The sequence below is a fragment of the Lactuca serriola genome, chromosome 7 (assembly GCF_051521515.1).
Source record: "Lactuca serriola cultivar US96UC23 chromosome 7, Lser_US96UC23_V15, whole genome shotgun sequence".
NCBI lineage: Eukaryota > Viridiplantae > Streptophyta > Magnoliopsida > Asterales > Asteraceae > Lactuca > Lactuca serriola.
Genome location: NC_136414.1, coordinates 192,993,801 through 193,014,064, shown reverse-complemented (window position 1 = coordinate 193,014,064; position 20,264 = coordinate 192,993,801). Strand labels below are relative to the sequence as shown.

At 43.6% G+C, this 20,264-nt stretch overlaps 1 protein-coding gene across 1 annotated transcript; it reads right to left on the bottom strand.

The window, feature by feature from the left end:
- Nucleotides 1-17,235: 17,235 nt before the first annotated feature.
- On the bottom strand, nt 17,236-18,282 carry LOC145064789 (uncharacterized). Its single transcript, XM_079012162.1, has 2 exons — nt 17,766-18,282; nt 17,236-17,505 (listed from the first exon to the last, which is right to left on the bottom strand). Exons 1-2 carry the CDS (start codon nt 18,217-18,219, stop codon nt 17,447-17,449), a joined length of 513 nt encoding a protein of 170 aa, XP_078868288.1. The 5' UTR covers nt 18,220-18,282; the 3' UTR covers nt 17,236-17,446.
- Nucleotides 18,283-20,264: the final 1,982 nt, after the last annotated feature.

The following is a 20,264-nucleotide window of genomic DNA, read 5'->3' as shown; positions in this document are numbered from 1 at the left end:
GATGCACTACTCCGATAACTCAAACTCAAACTCCATTATCCCCTCCTCAATTCGATCCTGCTGCTCTCCATGCAGCGATATCAGCCGCAGTAGCAGCTGCTTTAGCTTACATCATTGAAAGTGGTACCAACGGAACTGGTAGCGATACCCACTTGTCAAACCCTAGAGTTACTCACGGACACCCAAGGGAGTGTTCGTACATGGAATTCATGAACTGCAAACCCAAATCCTTTAACGGAAATGGGGGAGTCATTGCTCTGATGCGATGGTTCGAGAAAACAGATTCAGTCTTCGCAATCTGTTCATGCCCAAAAGGGAGCAAAGTTAAGTTTGCTGCGTGCACCTTCTCCGACAGAGCCCTGACATGGTGCAATAGCCATGTTAAGTCACTAATCCTATCAGTGGCTACCTAACGTGAATTGAACATGCAACCTGTAACATCTTGTTCCGAATCGACTCTTAGTCTGAGGATATGGCCCGAATATCGGTCATCATAAGGATTAGGACTTTTCAAAAGGTAAGATCTAGGCCTATTTGGGTGCGGGTATTGTATTAGAAGTGATCCATGTGTTCGGTTCGTGTTTTGGAGTCTACGGGTATTTCGGTAAAGTGGCAGTTCAGGCTTTTGTGGAAAATGGACTTTAGTTCGGAAGGTCTTAAGGAAGGTATGATTTTATAGAAGTTTAGGTCTTCTCGTCACCTTTCCGTGGATATAAGGATCGTCGGAATCAAGCTTATAACGAAGAAGTTATGGGCTTCAGAAGTTTCATCGTTTTCAGGCTTAACCGAGTACACGGGGCGTACACAAAGTGTACGCAGGGCGTACTAGTGAAGAAGGGAGTACGCTGGGCATATCTTGGAGTATGCTGGGCGTACTGACCAGGATGGTCGCGAATGTTCTTCGCAGTACGCTGGGCGTACCAGAATTACGTTGGGCGTACGCCAGTTAGATCAGAACCCTATTTTAGGGTCTTGGACCTTATTTAAGCTCCTTATCTCATAACCTAACCTTAATACCTTTAGCCTCCACCCCTCTAAACCCTAGAAATAATCATATATCATTTATGGTAGCATTTTGAGCTTATGGAGTCCATTTTTGGGGTGTTTGATCCATTTTCAAGAAGATGGAGTTTGATGCAAAGATGGGAATCAAGGAGGAGCTTATGGATCTGTATTTTAGGACTCATTCTCAGCTTGATGAAGGTATAAAGCTTTGAAGTTGTTCATTCATCTCTTAGATCTACCATTTTTGAGTTTTGGTTACTTTTTGGTCCTAAGGATGAAGCTTTATGGATCAAATATGATTCTTAGATTTGGGGTTGCCACCCTTGGTGTTAATTGAGCCCCTAAGATAGAAAGTTGCAATCTTGAAGGTCTTAATGGGTTCATGCAAGAGTGAAGACCCTTTTTATGGAAGTAGAATGCCATTTTTGGAGTTTGGGTTTGTTTGGGGCATGCAAAGTCACCAAGTCAGTGACTTTATGGGTTTATACGTTAAGTATAGCTCATATATGTGATTTGGACTGGTGGGATCAAGTATTAAGCACTTAATGGATTTTGGGCATGAGTTATTTGTACGTTGGGCGTACTATGTAGTATGTTGCGCGTACAGTCCATTTGCCAAGTACACTAAGCGTACAGAAGAGGTGCGCTAGGTGTACGCTCTCAGGAGGACTTGGGCCTTAGTGGACTTTGGACCTTTGGGCCCTAATGGTTTTGGGCCTGGATTTGCGGTTTGTTGGGCTTGAGTGTATCTTGGGCCAATATTGGAATAGTTAGACCTATTGAGCCTTGTGGCCCAATATAGAAATGGACTTCACATTTGTGGGCCTCGGTTTGGGCCAATTCTTGGATTAGATTTTTGTGGGCTTTCGTGGGCCAATTAAGGTCAGGATTATTGACTAAGGAGAATATTGGGCTTTAGTATAAGGTCCATTAGAAAGGTTCGGGCCCAATTTGGAAAATTGGGCCATTGATGGTTTTATGGACATTATAGTGTGGGGCTTTTGTTTTGGGTTTGGGCCTTAGTTTTGGATCATACTGGGACAGGGGTATAATGGTCATCTTACCCCATGGTATGGGACCCGATTGCTAATTGGTATATTGTTTGGTAGTGACAGCTCGGGAAGCTGGTGGGCCAGCAACTAAGGAATTCATGCGGGAAGCTTCTGCATTGCGAGGTGAGTCTCCTCACCATACTAATGGGTTTAAGGCACCAAGGCCGACCTATCTTATGATATGTGGTACACTAGCTGAATTTGTATTTTGTGGCATGATAGTTGGTTATGTGATAGGAGGTATACTAGTGGTATTTGTGGTATGCTTACATGAAACACCATGGGAGAGCCCATGACACCTGGATGTAAGACCATGTGGAGAGCCCATTGCTTTTCCTATTATGTTGTAGTGTTTATTGTAGGTTCACTATTGATATGTCTGGTATGCATGTATAAGTGGTATGCTAGTTATCTTTTTGATACTTGCATGGAAGACCATGGGAGAGCCCATGGGACCTGGATGTAAGACCATGTGGAGAGCACATGGCTTTCCTATTAAAGACCATGGGAGAGCGCATGACACTTAGGTGTAAGCCATGTGGGGAGCCCATGGCATCCTCGAGTAAGACCCTGGGGACGAGCCCACGACATCCCTATATGTTTATATGCATAGCTTATGTGATTGATATGGCGTATATGGTAGAGATAGATTTTATAGCTGATACGATATGTGTTATGTGGATTGTAAGATATGTGTTATGTGTGGGGTGTGATTTGGGGAACTCACTAATCTTCATGCTTATGGTTTACAGTTTTGTTTTCCGGTATCATCGATTTGGAAAAGAAGAGCTCTTGCGGAGCAACAGCTAAGGAATTCATGCGGGAAGCTTCTGTAGTGCGAAGTGAGTCTCCTCACCATACTAATGGGTCAAAGGCACCAAGGTTGGCCCATATTATGATATGTGGTACACTAGCTGAAGTTGTATTATGTGGCATGATAGTTCATTATGTGCTAGGAGGTATGCTAGTGTTATTTGTTGTATGCTTGCATGAAAGACCATGGGAGAGCCCATGACACCTGGATGTAAGACCATGTGGAGAGCCCATGGATTTCCTATTATGTTGTAGTGTTTATTGTAGGTTCACTACTGATATGTCTGGTATGCATGTATAGGTGGTATGCTAGTTGTCTTTGTGATACTTGCATGGAAGACCATTGGAGAGCCTATGCCACTTGGATGTAAGACCATGTAGAGAGCCCATGGCTTTCCTATTAAAGACCATGGTAGAACCCATGGCACTTAGGTGTAAGACCATGTGGGGAGCCCATGGCATCTTGGAGTAAGACACTAGGGACGAGCCCATGACATCCCTATATGTTTATTTGCATGGCTTATGTGATTGATATGGCGTATATGGTAGATATAGCTTTTATAGCTGATACGATATGTGTTATGTGGATTGTCTGTGGGGTATGCTCTGGGGAACTCACTAAGCTTCGTGCTTACGGTTTACAGTTTTGGTTTCAGGTATCATCGATTTGGAAAAGAAGTGCGAGGATTGATCGCAGTGTACCCACCTATGATTTCCGCAATGAATGATTTTGGGATAAACTCTGATAAATGATTTACTTAAATATGATTTGAAATGTTTGAATTAAATGGTATCAATGTTTTAGTTATATCAAAAATGAAAATTTTACCCTTGATTTTTGGGTCGTTACAAGTTGGTATCAGAGCCTTGGTTTGAGGGATTCGGACATACTTTTAGGTGTGTCTGAACTCAAATTGAGGATCTGTAAAGTTTTCAAAAAGAGAAATGTTTTCAAGGAAAAAGTTTTCTAAAGATAAGAAAGGGTGTGGTTTATGCAATCGGCCGAGCGCAAGTAAGTTTCCCCAGAATACCCATATATGTTATCTGTTATGACTTGGTTTATGAATCTGTGAATCGCATGCTAGTTAGGGCTAGGGGAGATGCTTGTATATATTGTATGAGCTGGTAGACTTGCATGCTGGTGCTGAGTAGTCAACAATGGATTGGCCTGATATATGGTGCTTGTAGCCTTGGGAATATTTGATGTCATGCTAGAATGAGAATGATTATTGGTATTAGTATCTGCTACTTGTATACTTTTAAAATTGTATACGGTTAGGATCTTATAGCCTTAGAATAATTGATTTTGCCTTATTTCCTGTTCCTTGTATGGTTGTGGTCCTAGGGTAGAGTCTATTATTCGACAGTCTATTGGATCCTGTTTTGTGTATAATTTGCATGCATAAGGCAGCCGAGAGCATGGTGGATGTGGACAGCATGGGTTGTGGTATGTGGGTCGAATGTTCTATGATAGTTTGTGGGTCGGGGATTTCCTAAGGGTGAGCCTAAGATGAGATTAGTGACCGGAGTCACCTGATTATGAATCATATGTATAGATAGAATTGTTTTATTGGAATATGTTGGTTAGTTTTCTGTTGTCCGAATGCTGCTTGCTTTGTGCTTTGTGGGACTTCTAGCAATGTGAGCTATCTACTAAGTGAATATGCTAGATCACATGTGGCCCAGGCTGGATAATCTCAGAGTGATGTATTTGGCCATATTGTGCAGCTCTTGTTTGAGTCTAACCGTTCTAGGATTAAGTCTGTTACTCGAAGGATTATTTGATCTCTGTTGCATGTGGCTATATTTATAAGGTAGCTAGTTGACATTACTGGGAATCTTTCAGCAGCTGAGGACTAGGTGGGTTAGGAACGTAGGTGAGCCTAGGAGGTGCTTCAGTGGATATTGTGTTGCTGTTTAGCGGATATTTGGTGCATCAGTGGAGTAGGTGACTTAGAGGATTCGGGAGGATTGCTGAGGAAAGTATGGATAGGTGTGGAAGGTAGTATTGGGCCCGTACTACTGAAAGCACAGGATCCATACTCGAATCAGTGAGAATCTTGGAGAATCTAAGAAGCTTATGGGAAGGAGAATTCTTGGTTATGCTTGGATCGTGGGAATAACTGCTATGCAGAATCAGGATGAGCACATATGGGGAAGACCAGGGTTGGACCTGACTCTGATGGTGAGCCAGTTAGTTGAAGGACTGTCATAATTTTGAGTTCACCTTAGATCTTTTATATCAGGCGGCAAGGATGGATTGTGTGATCTATTGCACTTTCGGGATTGGAGACTATGTCTTCGTGGTGATTAGTAATTGGGTTTAGAGCAGAGGTTGCTCCAGATATTGCATTTCAGTCGTTGCCGAGTGACCCGGTGAGTGGGTCAGTGTGTGAGACCCTGAATGATATGGGTCTCGGAGTCTGAGAGCGGAAGATCGTTTTGGAGTACATCGAGCAGAGAGGTTCAGTTCATGTGAATTTAGTGGAGGATCTTGGGAAGAGATCCAAGAGTTTGGATCAGCTTTTGAGAGGCTAACAAGGCCAGATTCGGTGTAGTGCTTGTGGGAAACCGCACGAGGGAGTTTTTCGTTTCAAGGTTTTAGTAAGTGTATCTCTCAGTTTGTTTCCTTACTTGTGTTTGGGTTGTACCTTCAAGAAGAGTTATATGCCATCTGCATGCCATGAATTTGGGTGGAATAGTACAGGGTCGTCTCCTTGGATATCGTGGATTGTCCAGTGTTGAGTATCATTTGGGTATGGTCAGGGTTGGTTCAAAGGTTTGTATGAGGGAATTTGTAACATCTGGATTTCCATGTACATTATTTATTCATTTATTTTGGATATTTTGGAGGGACTCGGCGAGTTGATGCTCAGACTCGCCGAGTAGAGTCGCGATTTCCATCCGGGTTAATGACCGGACTCGGCGAGTCGACTAGTGGACTCGGCGAGTTTGCGCTGTTTAATGAAACCCTAATCCCCTTGGTTTGAGGCCTATTTAAAGGGGCTTATAGCCACCAATTGCGGCTACCAGACCCCTGAGTGAAACCCTAAGCGATCTAGAGCGTTTGTGAGCAAGGAGAGGCCATTTTTGATCCTTGTATGGGTGTTTTTGCATGAAGAAGGTGACCAAGGCAAGAGGGAGCTGAAGAAGGTGCTATTATGTGGATTTTAGAGCCTAAGAACTTCATATTGAGGTATATATTCGATCCTTCTTCAGTTTTGGGTGTTAATCCTTGAGAGTTAGGGTTTCTAGCCCATTTAGATTGTGAATGATGGTGCAATTGGTCCCTTCTTGTGTTGAGGTTGCAGATATGGATCCAAAGAGGTCCAGAGACCTTAACTCCCTGATCTTTATGGGGTGTCATTGGGTAATATGAGCTTAGGGTGACATTTTGAGGCCATTTCTTCAAATAGAGCCATTGGATCTTTGCATGGGCATCAAGATCCAGACTTTCGCGTTCATTTTGCTTAAGGAGGCCAGATTTATGGATTAGGGGAACGGATCTGACCTCAGGAGGTCATTTGAGCTTGAGCATGGCGTAGACTCGCCGAGTCCCAAGAACAGACTCGGCGAGTAGGGCTAGGGTTTCCCATAGTTCACTCAGTGAGTACTTGCCGAGTTGGGGGAATGACTTGGTGAGTCAGAGGGAATTAGAGGACTGGAGTTCAAGGCGGAACTCGTCGAGTTCATAATGGGACTCGGCGAGTTGAGTCGGGGTGGCCCCGCGATGCATGCCAGGTGTAACCCGTCGAGCAGGGGAAAGACTCGACGTGTCATGCGAGACTAGAGGGATAGTGGACATGCGTAGACTCGCCGAGTCACCCAAGTGCACTCGGCGAGTCGGGTCAAAGTTTGACCGTTGACTTTGTTAACTTTGAGGGTTTGGTCAACAATGCGGTCTTTGTGTCGAGAGAAGGGTAAAATGGTCTTCTACCCTTCTGAGGATGCCAAGAGAGGGTTGAGTCTAGTCTCGAGAGTTATATTTATGAGATTATTTACTTTATGTGATTAGGCGGACGCTAGACCATATTTCTACCGAGTCAGAGATTTACCGAGACATCTGAGGTGAGTCTTCTCACTGTACATTACCTAGAGTGGTAGCAGAGTTATGTTCTAGTATATTGTATGTTATTTATGTGTTATTGTGATATGTGATATGCATGATTCTGAGAGTTTCCATAGTTAGGACCAGTGGGTCCATAGAGTTAGGGCTAGAGGGCCCACAGAGAGAGTTGGGACTGGAGGGTCCCACTGAGACACACTGACCAGAGGGTCAGCAGAGTTGTAGCCTTGAGTGGCTAATGTATGTTAGAGTGGTATTTTGGGGAACTCACTAAGATTCTTGCTTGCAGTGTTTTGTGTTATGTGTTTCAGGTACTAGTGAGGAGCGCGGGAAGGCGCCGGCATGATTCGTACACACACACATGGAGTTTTATGTATTTCGATTTTGGGAAATGTTTTGTGGAACCGAGTTATGATACAATGAGATTTTGTTAATAATTGTGAACGAATAATGTGTTTTGAAAATGTGAAAAATTGCTTTAATTTTACGGTGTTACAAGTTGGTATTAGAGCCTTGGTTTGAGAGATTCGGATGCATCTTCGGGCGTATCTGAACTCAAACTGAGGATTTGAGAAAAGTTTTGATAACAAAACAATTTTTAAAGAGTAAAAAGAGTTTTGAGACAAAGAGAGCAGAGTCGTGTGTACGATCAGCCAGCGCCCGAACGGTGATTTCCCAAAGTACCCTTGCAATAAGTGTTATGAGATATATTATGTTATGTTATATGATGAGTTATATTATGCATGCTAGAGTAGACTAGGTATTCTTATTAGGACTAGAGTGGCCTGATATGTCATGCCTTAGTCTAGGAGTTTTGCTGCCAGGGATGCTTGATAGTGTTTAGATAGCAGCGAGGAGCTTATGAGAGATCTGCTAGTGAGTAGCATATGATTAAAGAGAGTAGAGTACTTAGGATTTGGGACTCTGGGAGGAGGACTTGGGATAGATGATGATGCAGTGTGGACGGTAGTATTGGGCCCGTACGACTAAAGACATCGGGTTAGTGCGCAGTCCAAGTAAGAATCCTTAGAGTACTAAGGAACAAGTAGGGTGGAGTCATTGAGTGTGGGTATACTCGAGCGAGTCCCTAATATTCTTATGTTGTATTTCAGAGGGAGATCATGGTTGGGACACGCCACACACCAGGGAGCAGCAGTGCTAGGGATGAGGAGATCCGTAGGATCATTCATGAGGAGGTGGTTGCGGCCATTAGGGCAGAGATACCAGAGATATTCGAGTCTATCAAAACCACCCTGATCGAGACATTTGACGAGAGATACGCTGCTCTTTCTGAGGCTGCAGTTGTTGCGGCCACTACAGCCATAGCTGCGACTAGGCCGCAGGGTGGTGATGCGTTGCTGTTCCGGGAGTTCAGCAACACAAAACCACTTGAGTTTGATGGGACCCAGGACCCGATTACGGCGATGAGGTGGATCTCAGACATCGAGGGGTGTTTCTTCACTTGCTCATCTCCAGAGCATTTGAGAGTTCGGTTCGCGTTGAACCAGCTTCGCTTGGGATCGAAGGACTGGTGGAAGTTTGTGACGGTGCATTATTCGCCTGCTGAGCTTGCTGCAGTGACTTGGGAGAAGTTCACTGATATGTTCCGAGATGAGTACGTTCCCCAGGTGGAGAGGGAGCGTTTGGCCCAGGAGTTTCTGACCCTCAAGCAGGGTACTGAGTCTATTACAGTGATTACGAGGATGTTCCATGAGCGGGCGATGTTCTGCCCAGAGCACGTTTCCTCCGAGCAGGCACGTATGAGACAATATCTGAGCATTTTGAGGAGGGATATACGAGATTTTGTAGCGAACTCGACATACCAGACATTTGCTGAGCTTCAGGTAAATGCCCGGAAGAGGGAGATAGAGCTGGAGACCCAGGCTAGGGAGGAGGCTGAGTCTCAGGGGAGAGATCGGTGACCGGCACAGTCTCAGCCGACAACCAAGTGGGCCAAGCCCGCTGATTCGAGATCTAGGAGTCAGAGGGTCCGCACTTATGGCAAGTGCGACAAGAGCCATGATGGGGTGTGCAGAGCGGGGTCTTGCTACAAATGTGGCAAGGAGGGGCATATGTCCAAGGATTGCCCCAAGGGGTTTGCAGTATGTTTCCACTACAACCAGACCGGACACCGGAAGGCAGAGTGTCCATAGTTGTGAGGGATAGCTCAAGGAGCATCTCAAGGATCTGCCCCTGCTGCAGTGAGAGCTACAGACAGTCGGCTCGTAAAGGCCGAGGCACCGAAGGCGCGAGGGAGAGCCTTCCAGTTGACCACGGAGGAGGTCCGTGCAGCGCCCGATGTCGTGGCTGGTATGTATTCTTTCATGTATTTATTTTGATGTTTGAGATATTGTGTTTATATTATGTTATGTGTAGGTACTTTTCTTGTGAGTTCTGTACCTGCCTTGGTGTTATTTGACTCGGGTGCGAGTCGGTCTTTTGTATCTTTGGCTTTCAGTCAGCACATCAGTATAGGCGAGAGGCGTTGAGTCGACCTTTGAGAGTTTCCATAGCTGGCGAGAGGTCGGTGTATGCCACCGAGGTGATCCGAGGGTGTGTACTCGAGATTTTTGGCATTGAGTTTCCGATTGATTTAGTTCCTATTGCGATGGGAGATGTCTGTGTCATCGTGGGCATGAACTGGTTGAGCAAATTTGGAGCGGTCATCGACTACGAGAGACAGTTGGTGACCATACGAGACCCTAGTGGGGGAGTTCTTACAATGTACGGCGAGGGTACACGTTCTGGGTCAACATTTTGTTCGGCCGCTAGAGCGAGACAGAGTCTACAGCAGGGCTGTAGTGGGTTTGTGGCGTATGTGATGGATACGAGGGTTGATTCAGGAAGGCCGAGGTCAGTTGATGAGGTTCCGATAGTGCGAGAGTTCCCGGATGTTTTCCCGGAGGAGTTGCCGGGAGTGCCTCCTGAGAGGCAGGTAGAGTTTCGTATCGATTTGGTTCCGGGGGCAGCACCTATCGCCAATGCGCCCTATCGCCTTGCACCTCCAGAGATGCATGAGTTATCCTCTCAGCTTCAGGAGCTACTGGGGAAGGGGTTTATTCGGCCAAGCAGTTCGCCGTGGGGAGAGCCTATCCTCTTTGTCAAGAAAAAGGATGGTTCACACCAGATGTGCATTGATTACCGGGAGTTGAACAAGTTGACGGTCAAGAATCGTTACCCGTTGCCAAGGATCGACGATTTGTTCGATCAGTTGCAGGGAGCATCTTGGTTCTCCAAGATTGACTTGAGGTCTGGATAACATCAGATGAGGGTGCGAGATGAGGATAACCAGAAGACAGCGTTCAGGACTCGTTACGGGCATTACGAGTTCGTGATGATGCCTTTCGGGCTCACCAATGCACCGACGGTGTTCATGGATCTCATGAACAGAGTGTGCATGTTGGACCGCTCGGTGATCGTGTTCATCGACGATATATTGGTGTATTCGAAATCCAGAGAGCAGCATGAGGAGCATTTGAGGGAGATCCTTGGAGTTTTGATATCCGAGAGGCTTTACGCCAAATTCTCTAAGTGTGATTTCTGGTTACGAGAGGTCCAGTTCCTTGGGCACCTCGTTAACCAGAATGGGATATTGATCGATCCGGCCAAGATTGAGGCAGTGATGAGTTGGGAAGTGCCGATATCCCCCACCGAGATCAGGAGTTTCTTAGGATTGGCAGGCTAGTACCGGAGATTTATCAGGGATTTCTCCAAGATCGCCGTGCCACTCACCAAGTTGACCCGGAAGGGTGTTGCTTTTTCATGGGGCCCAGAGCAGCAGGCCTCCTTCGAGACACTTCGCCAGAGACTATGCGAAGCCCCGGTGTTAGCCCTTCTGGAGGGGATGGAGGACTTCGTAGTGTATTGTGACGCGTCGATATCGGGGTTGGGAGCGGTGCTTATGCAGAGGGGGCATGTGATAGCATACACATCGAGGCAGCTGAAGCCTCATGAGATGAGGTATCCCACCCACGATATGGAGTTGGGGGCAGTGGTGTTCTCCCTCAAGATCTGGCGTCACTATCTGTATGTGGTTCGGTGTACCATATACACGGACCACAAGACTCTGAAGTATTTGATGGATCAGCCCAACCTGAACATGCGACAGAGGAGATGGTTGGATGTGGTGAAGGATTACGATTGTGAGATCCTGTACCACCCGGGCAAGGCTAACGTAGTAGCCGATGCCCTGAGTCGTAGGGCGGAGGGCGCCCCGATACGAGATGTTTGTATGAGGCTGATAGTGATGACCCCAGTGTTTGACGCCATTCGAGGGACCCAGGCTGAGGCCATGAGACCAGAGAACCGTAAGAGGGAGCGGGTTATCGGGCATGTATCGGAGTCCTTCACCGATAGCCAAGGGCTTATGACCTTTTAGGGTCGGATTTGGGTGCCGTTTGTGGGCGGAACGCGTACCATCTTGATGGAGGAGGCGCATAGATCGAGGTTTTCGATCCATCCCAGGGCCACTAAGATGTATTTGGACCTAAAGAGAGAGTATTGGTGGCCCTGTATGAAGAGGGATGTTGCATGGTTCGTTGAGAGGTGTTTGACCTGTCGCAGGGTTAAGGCCGAGCACCAGAGACCGCATGGTAAGTTGCAGCTGTTGGAGGTTCCCGAGTGGAAGTGGGAACAGATTACCTTGGATTTTATCACCAAATTGCCAAGGACTGCTAGGGGCGTCGATGCAATTTGGGTGATTGTGAACAGGTTAACGAAGAGCGCTCACTTCCTTGCTATCAGTGAGAGCTCTTCCGCTGAGAGGTTGGCAAAGTTGTACGTGAAAGAGGTGGTATCACGGCATGGAGTGCCGATCTCGATCGTCTCAGATCAAGATGTGCGTTTCACTTCCAGGTTCTGGAAGAAATTTCATAAGGAGTTGGGTACGAGGCTGCATTTTAGCACCGTATACCACCCACAGACCTACGGGCAGAGCGATCAGACAATTCAGACGCTCGAGGACATGCTTCGGGCTTGTGTACTGGACTTCGGAGGGAGTTGGGACACATTTTTGCCTTTGGCTGAGTTTTCCTATAACAACAGCCATCATTCGAGCATCGGTATGCCACCTTTTGAGCTGTTGTATGGAAGGAGGTGTCGAACTCCCATTTGCTGGGGTGAGGTCGGTCAACGTGTGATGGGTAGTACAGAGATAGTACTTCAGATGACTGAGCAGATTCAGCTGGTCAGGCAGAGGTTACTGACGGCTTAGAGTCGTCAGAAGAGCTACGCAGACAGGCGTCGCTCGGAACTCGAGTTCCAAGTTGGTGACTTCGTTCCCCTGAAGGTATCTCCTTGGAAAAGAGTGATCCGATTTAGGAAGAGAGGCAAGTTGGGGCCTCGGTATATTGGTCCTTTCAGGGTGACCGCCAAGGTGGGCAGGGTAGCGTACCGTTTGGAGCTACCTTCGGAGTTGAGTCAGATTCATGATACCTTCCACGTGTCCCAGTTGAGGAAGTGTATCGTTGATGAGTCGGCAGTGGTTCCATTAGAGGACATTCAGGTGGATGAGAGCCTAAACTATGTTGAGAGGCCGATCGCGATTCGGGATAGGAGGATCAAGGCTTTGAGAAACAAGGAGGTGCCATTGGTTCAGGTCCAGTGGCAACATCGGAAGGGTTCCGAGATGACCTGGGAGCCGGAGTTAGAGATGCGCGAGCAGTATCCAGAGTTATTTGTTGAAAGAGACTTCGAGGGCGAAGATTGATTCTAGTGGGGGAGAATTGTAACATCCGGATTCCCAGGTACATTATTTATTCATTTATTTTGGAGATTTTGGAGGGACCTGGCGAGTTGATGCTTAGACTCGCCGAGTAGAGTCGCGATTTCCATCCGGGTTAATGACCAGACTCGGCAAGTCGACTAGTGGACTCGGCGAGTTCGCGCTGTTTAATGAAACCCTAATCCCCGGGGTTTGAGGCCTATTTAAAGGGGCTTATAGCCACCAATTGCGGCTACCAGACCCCTGAGTGAAACCCTAAGCGATCTAGAGCGTTTGTGAGCAAGGAGAGGCCATTTTTGATCCTTGTATGGGTGTTTTTGCATGAAGAAGGTGACCAAGGCAAGAGGGAGCTGAAGAAGGTGCTATTATGTGGATTTTAGAGCCTAAGAACTTCATATTGAGGTATATATTCGATCCTTCTTCAGTTTTGGGTGTTAATCCTTGAGAGTTAGGGTTTCTAGCCCATTTAGATTGTGAATGATGGTGCAATTGGTCCCTTCTTGTGTTGAGGTTGCAGATATGGATCCAAAGAGGTCCAGAGACCTTAACTCCCTGATCTTTATGGGGTGTCATTGGGTAATATGAGCTTAGGGTGACATTTTGAGGCCATTTCTTCAAATAGAGCCATTGGATCTTTGCATGGGCATCAAGATCCAGACTTTCGCGTTCATTTTGCTTAAGGAGGCCAGATTTATGGATTAGGGGAACGGATCTGACCTCAGGAGGTCATTTGAGCTTCAGCATGACGTAGACTTGCCGAGTCCCAAGAACAGACTCGGCGAGTAGGGCTAGGGTTTCCTATAGTTCACTCAGTGAGTACTTGTCGAGTTGGGGGAATGACTCGGTGAGTCAGAGAGAATTAGAGGACTGGAGTTCAAGGCGGAACTCGCCGAGTTCATAATGGGACTCGGCGAGTTGAGTCGGGGTGGCCCCGCGATTCATGCTATGTGTAACCCGTCGAGCAGGGGAAAGACTCGACGTGTCATGCGAGACTAAAAGGATAGTGGACACGCGTAGACTCGCCGAGTCACCCAAGTGCACTCAGCAAGTCGGGTCAAAGTTTAACCGTTGACTTTGTTGACTTTGAGGGTTTGGTCAATAATGGGGTCTTTGTGTCAAGAGAAGGGTAAAATGGTCTTCTACCCTTCTGAGGATGCCAAGAGAGGGTTGAGTCTAGTCTCGAGAGTTATATTTATGAGAGTATTTACTTTATGTGATTAGGCGGAGGCTAGACCATATTTCTACCGAGTCAGAGATTTACCGAGACATCTGAGGTGAGTCTTCTCACTATACATTACCTAGAGTGGTAGCAGAGCTATGTTCTGGTATATTGTATGTTATTTATGTGTTATTGTGATATGTGATATGCATGATTCTGAGAGTTTTCAGAGTTAGGACCAATGGGTCCATAGAGTTAGGGCTAGAGGGCCCACAGAGAGTGTTGGGACTGGAAGGTCCACTGAGACACACTGACCTGAGGGTCAGCAGAGTTCTAGCCTTGAGTGGCTAATGTATGTTAGAGTGGTATTTTGGGTAACTCACTAAGCTTCTTGCTTATAGTGTTTTGTGTTATGTGTTTCAGGTACTGGTGAGGAGCGCGGGAAGGTGCCAGCATGATTCGTACACATACACAGATGGAGTTTTATGTATTTCGATTTTGGGAAATGTTTTGTGGAACCGAGTTATGATACAATGAGATTTTATTAATAATTGTGAAGAACAATGTGTTTTGAAAATGTGAAAAATTGCTTTAATTTTTACGGTGTTACAAAATTATGATTAGGTTCCAGTAACCTTAGCTATTATGTTTGGAAAGGATTTCCGGGTTGTCAAAGGAAGAAATAATTGTTGCTAAAGTTTTGATTGGAGCATCCGACCTTTGGACTCCGAGATTTGAGTGTGATATCAGTTTGAGCAGCTAGAGTCATTGGCATTGTTGGGATTTAACAAGTGTTAGCTGGTTTTCAGGAGTCTTGTTGTTTTGGAAGGGTTATTCACGGTGTTCAAGCTTTGTTAAGCATTGGCAGTCAGTAGATTGATCATTGGAACGAGTAAGGGTTTGGGAATCCTTCAATTCTCATATGCTAAGCGGACTTAGTTGAATCTAAGTGGGGGAGAGTCATTCAGATATCCAGGATAGAAGCGAGTGTGAGACAAAGATGCATCTCACATTCCCCTTTGGGGGAGGAAAGGCGGCCTTAGGGGCTAACTGAATATAGGATATCGTAGGATGGGGGTTCGGGAAACTCCACAATAATTGGATTGCGCCTTTCTGACGCCATATAACAGGCTTTGGGGGAGGGAACCAGGTAGAGTTCCAGTCAGTATTTGAGTTCGGTTGAGAGGATAGATCGCGTGGGCGCTCAACATTGAGATGTGCTTGGTTTGATAGGTGAGCGATAGGGCTATGGACAGTGATCATGTCAGTGTGGAAAGTGTTGTAAGACTACGGGGGAGCCGTAGCATTCATGAATTCTTTCAAATGATTGAGGTTAAGATAGACCAGTTCGCAAGATTGTGGGGGGAAGCCACAACTTTATAGAATTAGGATCGGAGGTGGTTATTCGATCGGTTATCCGTGGGCGAGCCCAGACGGTTATGGGAATTCAGAATGGAACTTGTAGAGACTGTTGAGTCAATGGTTTGGACCTTGAGTTGTAGAATTTTGTGGATAAGTGGTATGTGACATAGTAGGGCTATGGTTGGGTAGTCCTGATATTTGATCTATTGGGAACCTGGTGGTTAGACCCGGTGCGAGACCGGTAGTCTCGGGGATCGGCTAAGGGTATCTATTTATCGATAAGGTAAGGGATGTCAAGAGTTATGGTGTATTATGGATCTCGAGGTAGTAGAGGGGTATCGACTCGTTTCGGAAAGGATTGAATCGGGGTTCGCTCATGTTCAGTACATGATTTTGTTCAGTGAGATGAGACTTGGGAGCATAAGGATGCCAAGGGCATCAAAGGCAAGATACCAGGGTAATGCATGGGTTTGGTTCGATGGTGGCTTAATCCATCATGATGTGTCTCGGGCTGGTTCCATCACTAATAGGGCCACGACATGTTGGAATCAGGAAACGGTAAAGCGAAGGAGTCTGGGAACGATGAAAGACTACCATATTTAGGTAGCGCGCACTATTGTATTGGATTTAGTGGCGATAGATTGTCAGGTTATGATGTACTGGATGTGTCAGAAGGATTGACAGAGTCATGAGTGGCGGTAAGGCAACTACTCGATTTAATTTGTAACACTAAAAATAAGTCACATGTATGACCTGAATATTTATTCACTACCTATTTAAATCCAATACGTAACCATTTCATAACGTACAAGAACACGATTATGTCATGAATTCTCACACTATGAACACCATTTAAAAAGATACGAGGATAAGTTGGAAAATTTACAAAATTTAAAGTGTCTTGAGAGATATTATTGATTGTTAATTTTATATTATATGTTATTTTATATTTTCAAAAGCTAATAGGATTTTACAAAATATTTCTTCATAAATAAAAGATTAAGTTTTCAGTTTCGAGCTATAAACTACTTGTAGTTTTTTTATTTTTTATTTATTTATTTTAAGAAATTCACTAATAAAAAATTTCGGACAAATTTTCACATACCAACTAATACCCATTGCAAACATAAAACTATGCTTCATTCCATAAAATTATAAAATCAGCCGAACCTACCTACAACATAATCTAAATAGTGCAAAGATTCATATTCCTCATCGTATATTCATGTATTAGGTGTAAAACTCGTCTACTACACGGGTTAATTAAATAAAATAAAATATTAAAATATAAATAATAAATATTTTTTAAAATAAAATTTTGAAATAAGAAATGAAAAAACATAGTAATTTCAATTTAGTATAATATTTATTGAATTTGATATTTTACATATATAAACATAAATATCATATGGCTTTTTTATTTTAAAATTTGAAAAAAAAAAAACCATAAATTTACAAGTGGATATTGAAAAAATATCATAAAATAACAAGTATCAAAACTAATTAAAAAATAACAAGTGAAAAGAAATCTTCAATTATTATAATAGATTATATATCCGATAAGCTCCAATTGCATCATAGGGATTACAAAAAAAAGGTTCTCTTTTTTTTATACTTATAGTTATTATCTTCATTTTGATAGTTTCTACAATTACATGGATTATACCTATTTATACAAATACCCGACGATTTCCACTCGTTAAGACATAGAGTCCACTAAGCATATCAAGACAAACCAAGTGATTTGGAACTACCAATAGTTGAAAAATTTAAGTATTTTATCAAATTTCAATTAAAATATTTGCTTTCCAAGGTTTCAAAATTTGTTTTTACTCGATTGACACAAACTATTTGTTAATATATATTTTATTTGTAATAATTGCAATTTGAAGCAGTGTATAAAGCCACAAAACCAGTGCATAAACCCTAGAAAAGTAGCATGTCCCCACTATGATTCAAAAGACACCCGTGAAGTCTGTGTGTCCCAATCAAGTACTTGCTGGCATCAATCAAGTAAACAAATTAATTAACTTATTCAATCATAAACTGATTAAAGTGAAAACAAAAAAGAGATTAGTGATGATTAGAGAATTAAGAATTCAAAATTTACATTGGTACAATCACCATCCTACCTAATGAACAATTTTTTTTTTTGGGAAATTAAACCTAATAAATCAGCAATGAAAATAAAATTAAAAGAAAAAACGAAAAAGGAATGAGTGATAGAAGGGGTAAAAGGTTGTTAAATTTGGAAGCCAAATCTTCTACTATATTTGAGCATCAAATCCTATCTCCTTTCTAGATTTCTTCTTCAAATTCAAAAAATCTGCATCAAATTCTCCGCAAAATTAGCTATTTAATACACACAAAAGAGTAAATAATAACAAATAGAAATCATCGTCATTATCATCAATTTAAACAATAATTCTCAAAAACTGTTATTGAATGTAGTAGACGAAAAAAAAAATGTAAATGCAAAATCAATGAGAACATAGAACAGAGAATTTTCAACGAAATTGAATTGAAAATAAAAATCGAAACCTGCTCTAAACAAAGACTAACATTATAAAAAATCAACAGATCTACCTTCGGATTTGCAATCAGGAGGATCTTCAAAGAGTGAGAGAGACAGCTGCTTATGAGCGACGCCAATGTCGAATAATATCAGCCCAGATTTCGGATCGTCGACGATGATATCTTTCACCGGCAACCAGAGGAAAAGCTCTTCCTGCGAGAGACCTTCAACGCCGGTAAGGCTTCTGTAAGTAAGGTTAGCTCTCACAGTGCTCTCGTAGAAAGCCATGGTATCGAATTTCGTTAAACAAGGTCCTCTCAGGAACACTTCAAGGAGCCCTGTGTCGTAAAGAGTGAAGGATTCTACTTCTTTCGGGAACAGGCCAACCGGTAGGCCCTTGCTTTTGAGGAGATCGTGAATGGAGGATTCCGTTACTGATTCCGGTTCCGATTTCGATCGAGAAAAGGGAAGAATAACACATAGTAGTAGAAGAAGTAGTGTGTGCTTCTGCCGTATAATCGCCATTTCTGTTGAGAGAGATATGGAAGCGATGATGATCAAAGGGGGGTTTAGTTTAGGGCGAGTTAGGAATGGCAATACGGAGTTTTTAAAGGCCGGCATGGCTTTTTACTAAAATACCCTTTTGTGCATATCACGTGTCAATTTGGTTTTTTCGTTACAACTTAGAAAACAAAACAATTTCACAATGGGCGAAATTGCAAAAGAGGGCCTCAGGAATTACAACATGTCATTACAAGTGAGAATTGTATCACCCAAGTGCACTTCAAGCCTTCAACAACACTATTTATATTTATTACGGTACCGTATTATGGTTTTATTGCTATAAGAGTAATGTATTTTTATTTTCCAAAATGTAACTTAAACTTTGTCGAGAACAAAATAAAAAAACACAAAAGGTGTGTGTTTTGGTTTGGGTTCTAGATAAAAATAAAGAAAGTGTTTTTTGTTATGAATGATTGTCACTTTAAGGTGCAACAACAATAAATAGGCTTTATTTTAGGTCATAACCCCTCCCCTAGTCTTCAGGAGCTAAAATGTTTTTCCTCTATGATTGTTATTAGTTGTTTGTAATGCAAGTGTCACGAGTCCATCTTGGTGCCCATGATATGATCAACTAGCTTAATGACTTGTTCCAGGGGTTGATTATACATGAATGATTTGTTACCATGAAATGTAACGATCCAACTTTTTAAAGAAAATTTTCATTTTTAATTAATCAAACACATTTGCATAAACCATGAAATTCAAAACAGCTGTTTTCAAATCCACATTCATTACAACTTTATTTAAAAACATCATAATGTCCCATATCATATTGGTGAGAGAGAGAGAGAGTGTGTGTGTGTGTGTGCACGCCGCGCCATCACGTCTTGCCCTTGCCATTTGGCTCAGATGTACTTGAAACAAATCCGTAAGCTGAAAGCTTAGTGAGTTCCCCAGAGCATGCCCACACACAAACCACATACCACATATCATACTAGCTAAAACAACTATACATATCACATAAGCGATGCATACAAAAGATAAGGAGGTCGTGGGCTTGTCCCCGGGGACCGGGGTCTTACTCCAGGATGCTATGGGCTCCTTACATGGTCTTACACCTAAGTGTCATGGGCTCTCTGTGACAACCCGAAAATCATTGCCTTGTAAGTTCAGCCATTCAATTCAACCGTGTGTCAGACTCGTTTCTGCTACCTTTTAGCCTTGTTTAGAGTCTGTTTAAAGGTTCAAAGCTCATTACATTCAAGCATTGGGTTTAGGAAAATATCAGCTAAAGTTCTTCGCGTCGAAATCAAGCCGAATACTCCATTAAAGGGAGTGTACGGCCGTACACATGAGTATGCGGCCATACACATGTGTGTGCGACCGTATACCTATGTTGGCCATACACCCCCTCCATAAGAGTGTTATCCTTTCATTTCTAAGCCATTCCCTCAGTTTCCAAGTCAAGAACTCGAGTTTTCTCTCAACTATCATCAAGCTTTTCACCCGATCTTCAAGAATGTAAGCCTTTCTTCTGTTATGATTTGATGTTATCCTTCTTCACCTAGTAACCCCCTTTGATTTCATCCATGGAAATCATCTTTTGACTAGATCTTCAAATCTTCATCCATTTCACCAAGAACACACACTTATTCTTGGTGATTCTGAACCCTTTTGAGCCTCCAAATCGTAAGTACTCTTTCCGTATGCTTAGTACACGCTAGGATCACTTGATTAACACCTTAAAAACGACCAAAACTCAAGATCATAAGGAGTGTAAGGCCGTACACTCATGTGTGGCTGTACACCCCTCAAAACACCCCTAAAGGGCCTCCAAAGTGCAATCCTAGCTTCAACACTTGATGAGCAATTATCCCACAAGCATCCTTATCATTAGAAGACCATTTTGTGCACTTGTTACCATGAGTGTATGACCGTACACTCCATGGGCATACACCCATGTCCGCACATTCCATTTAGTGGTCGTACACTCTCCTTAGATGAATCACATGTGATTCTAACACTTGGTCCAAGTGTTTCCTAGTCCCTAAAGGTGTTTTCTTGCA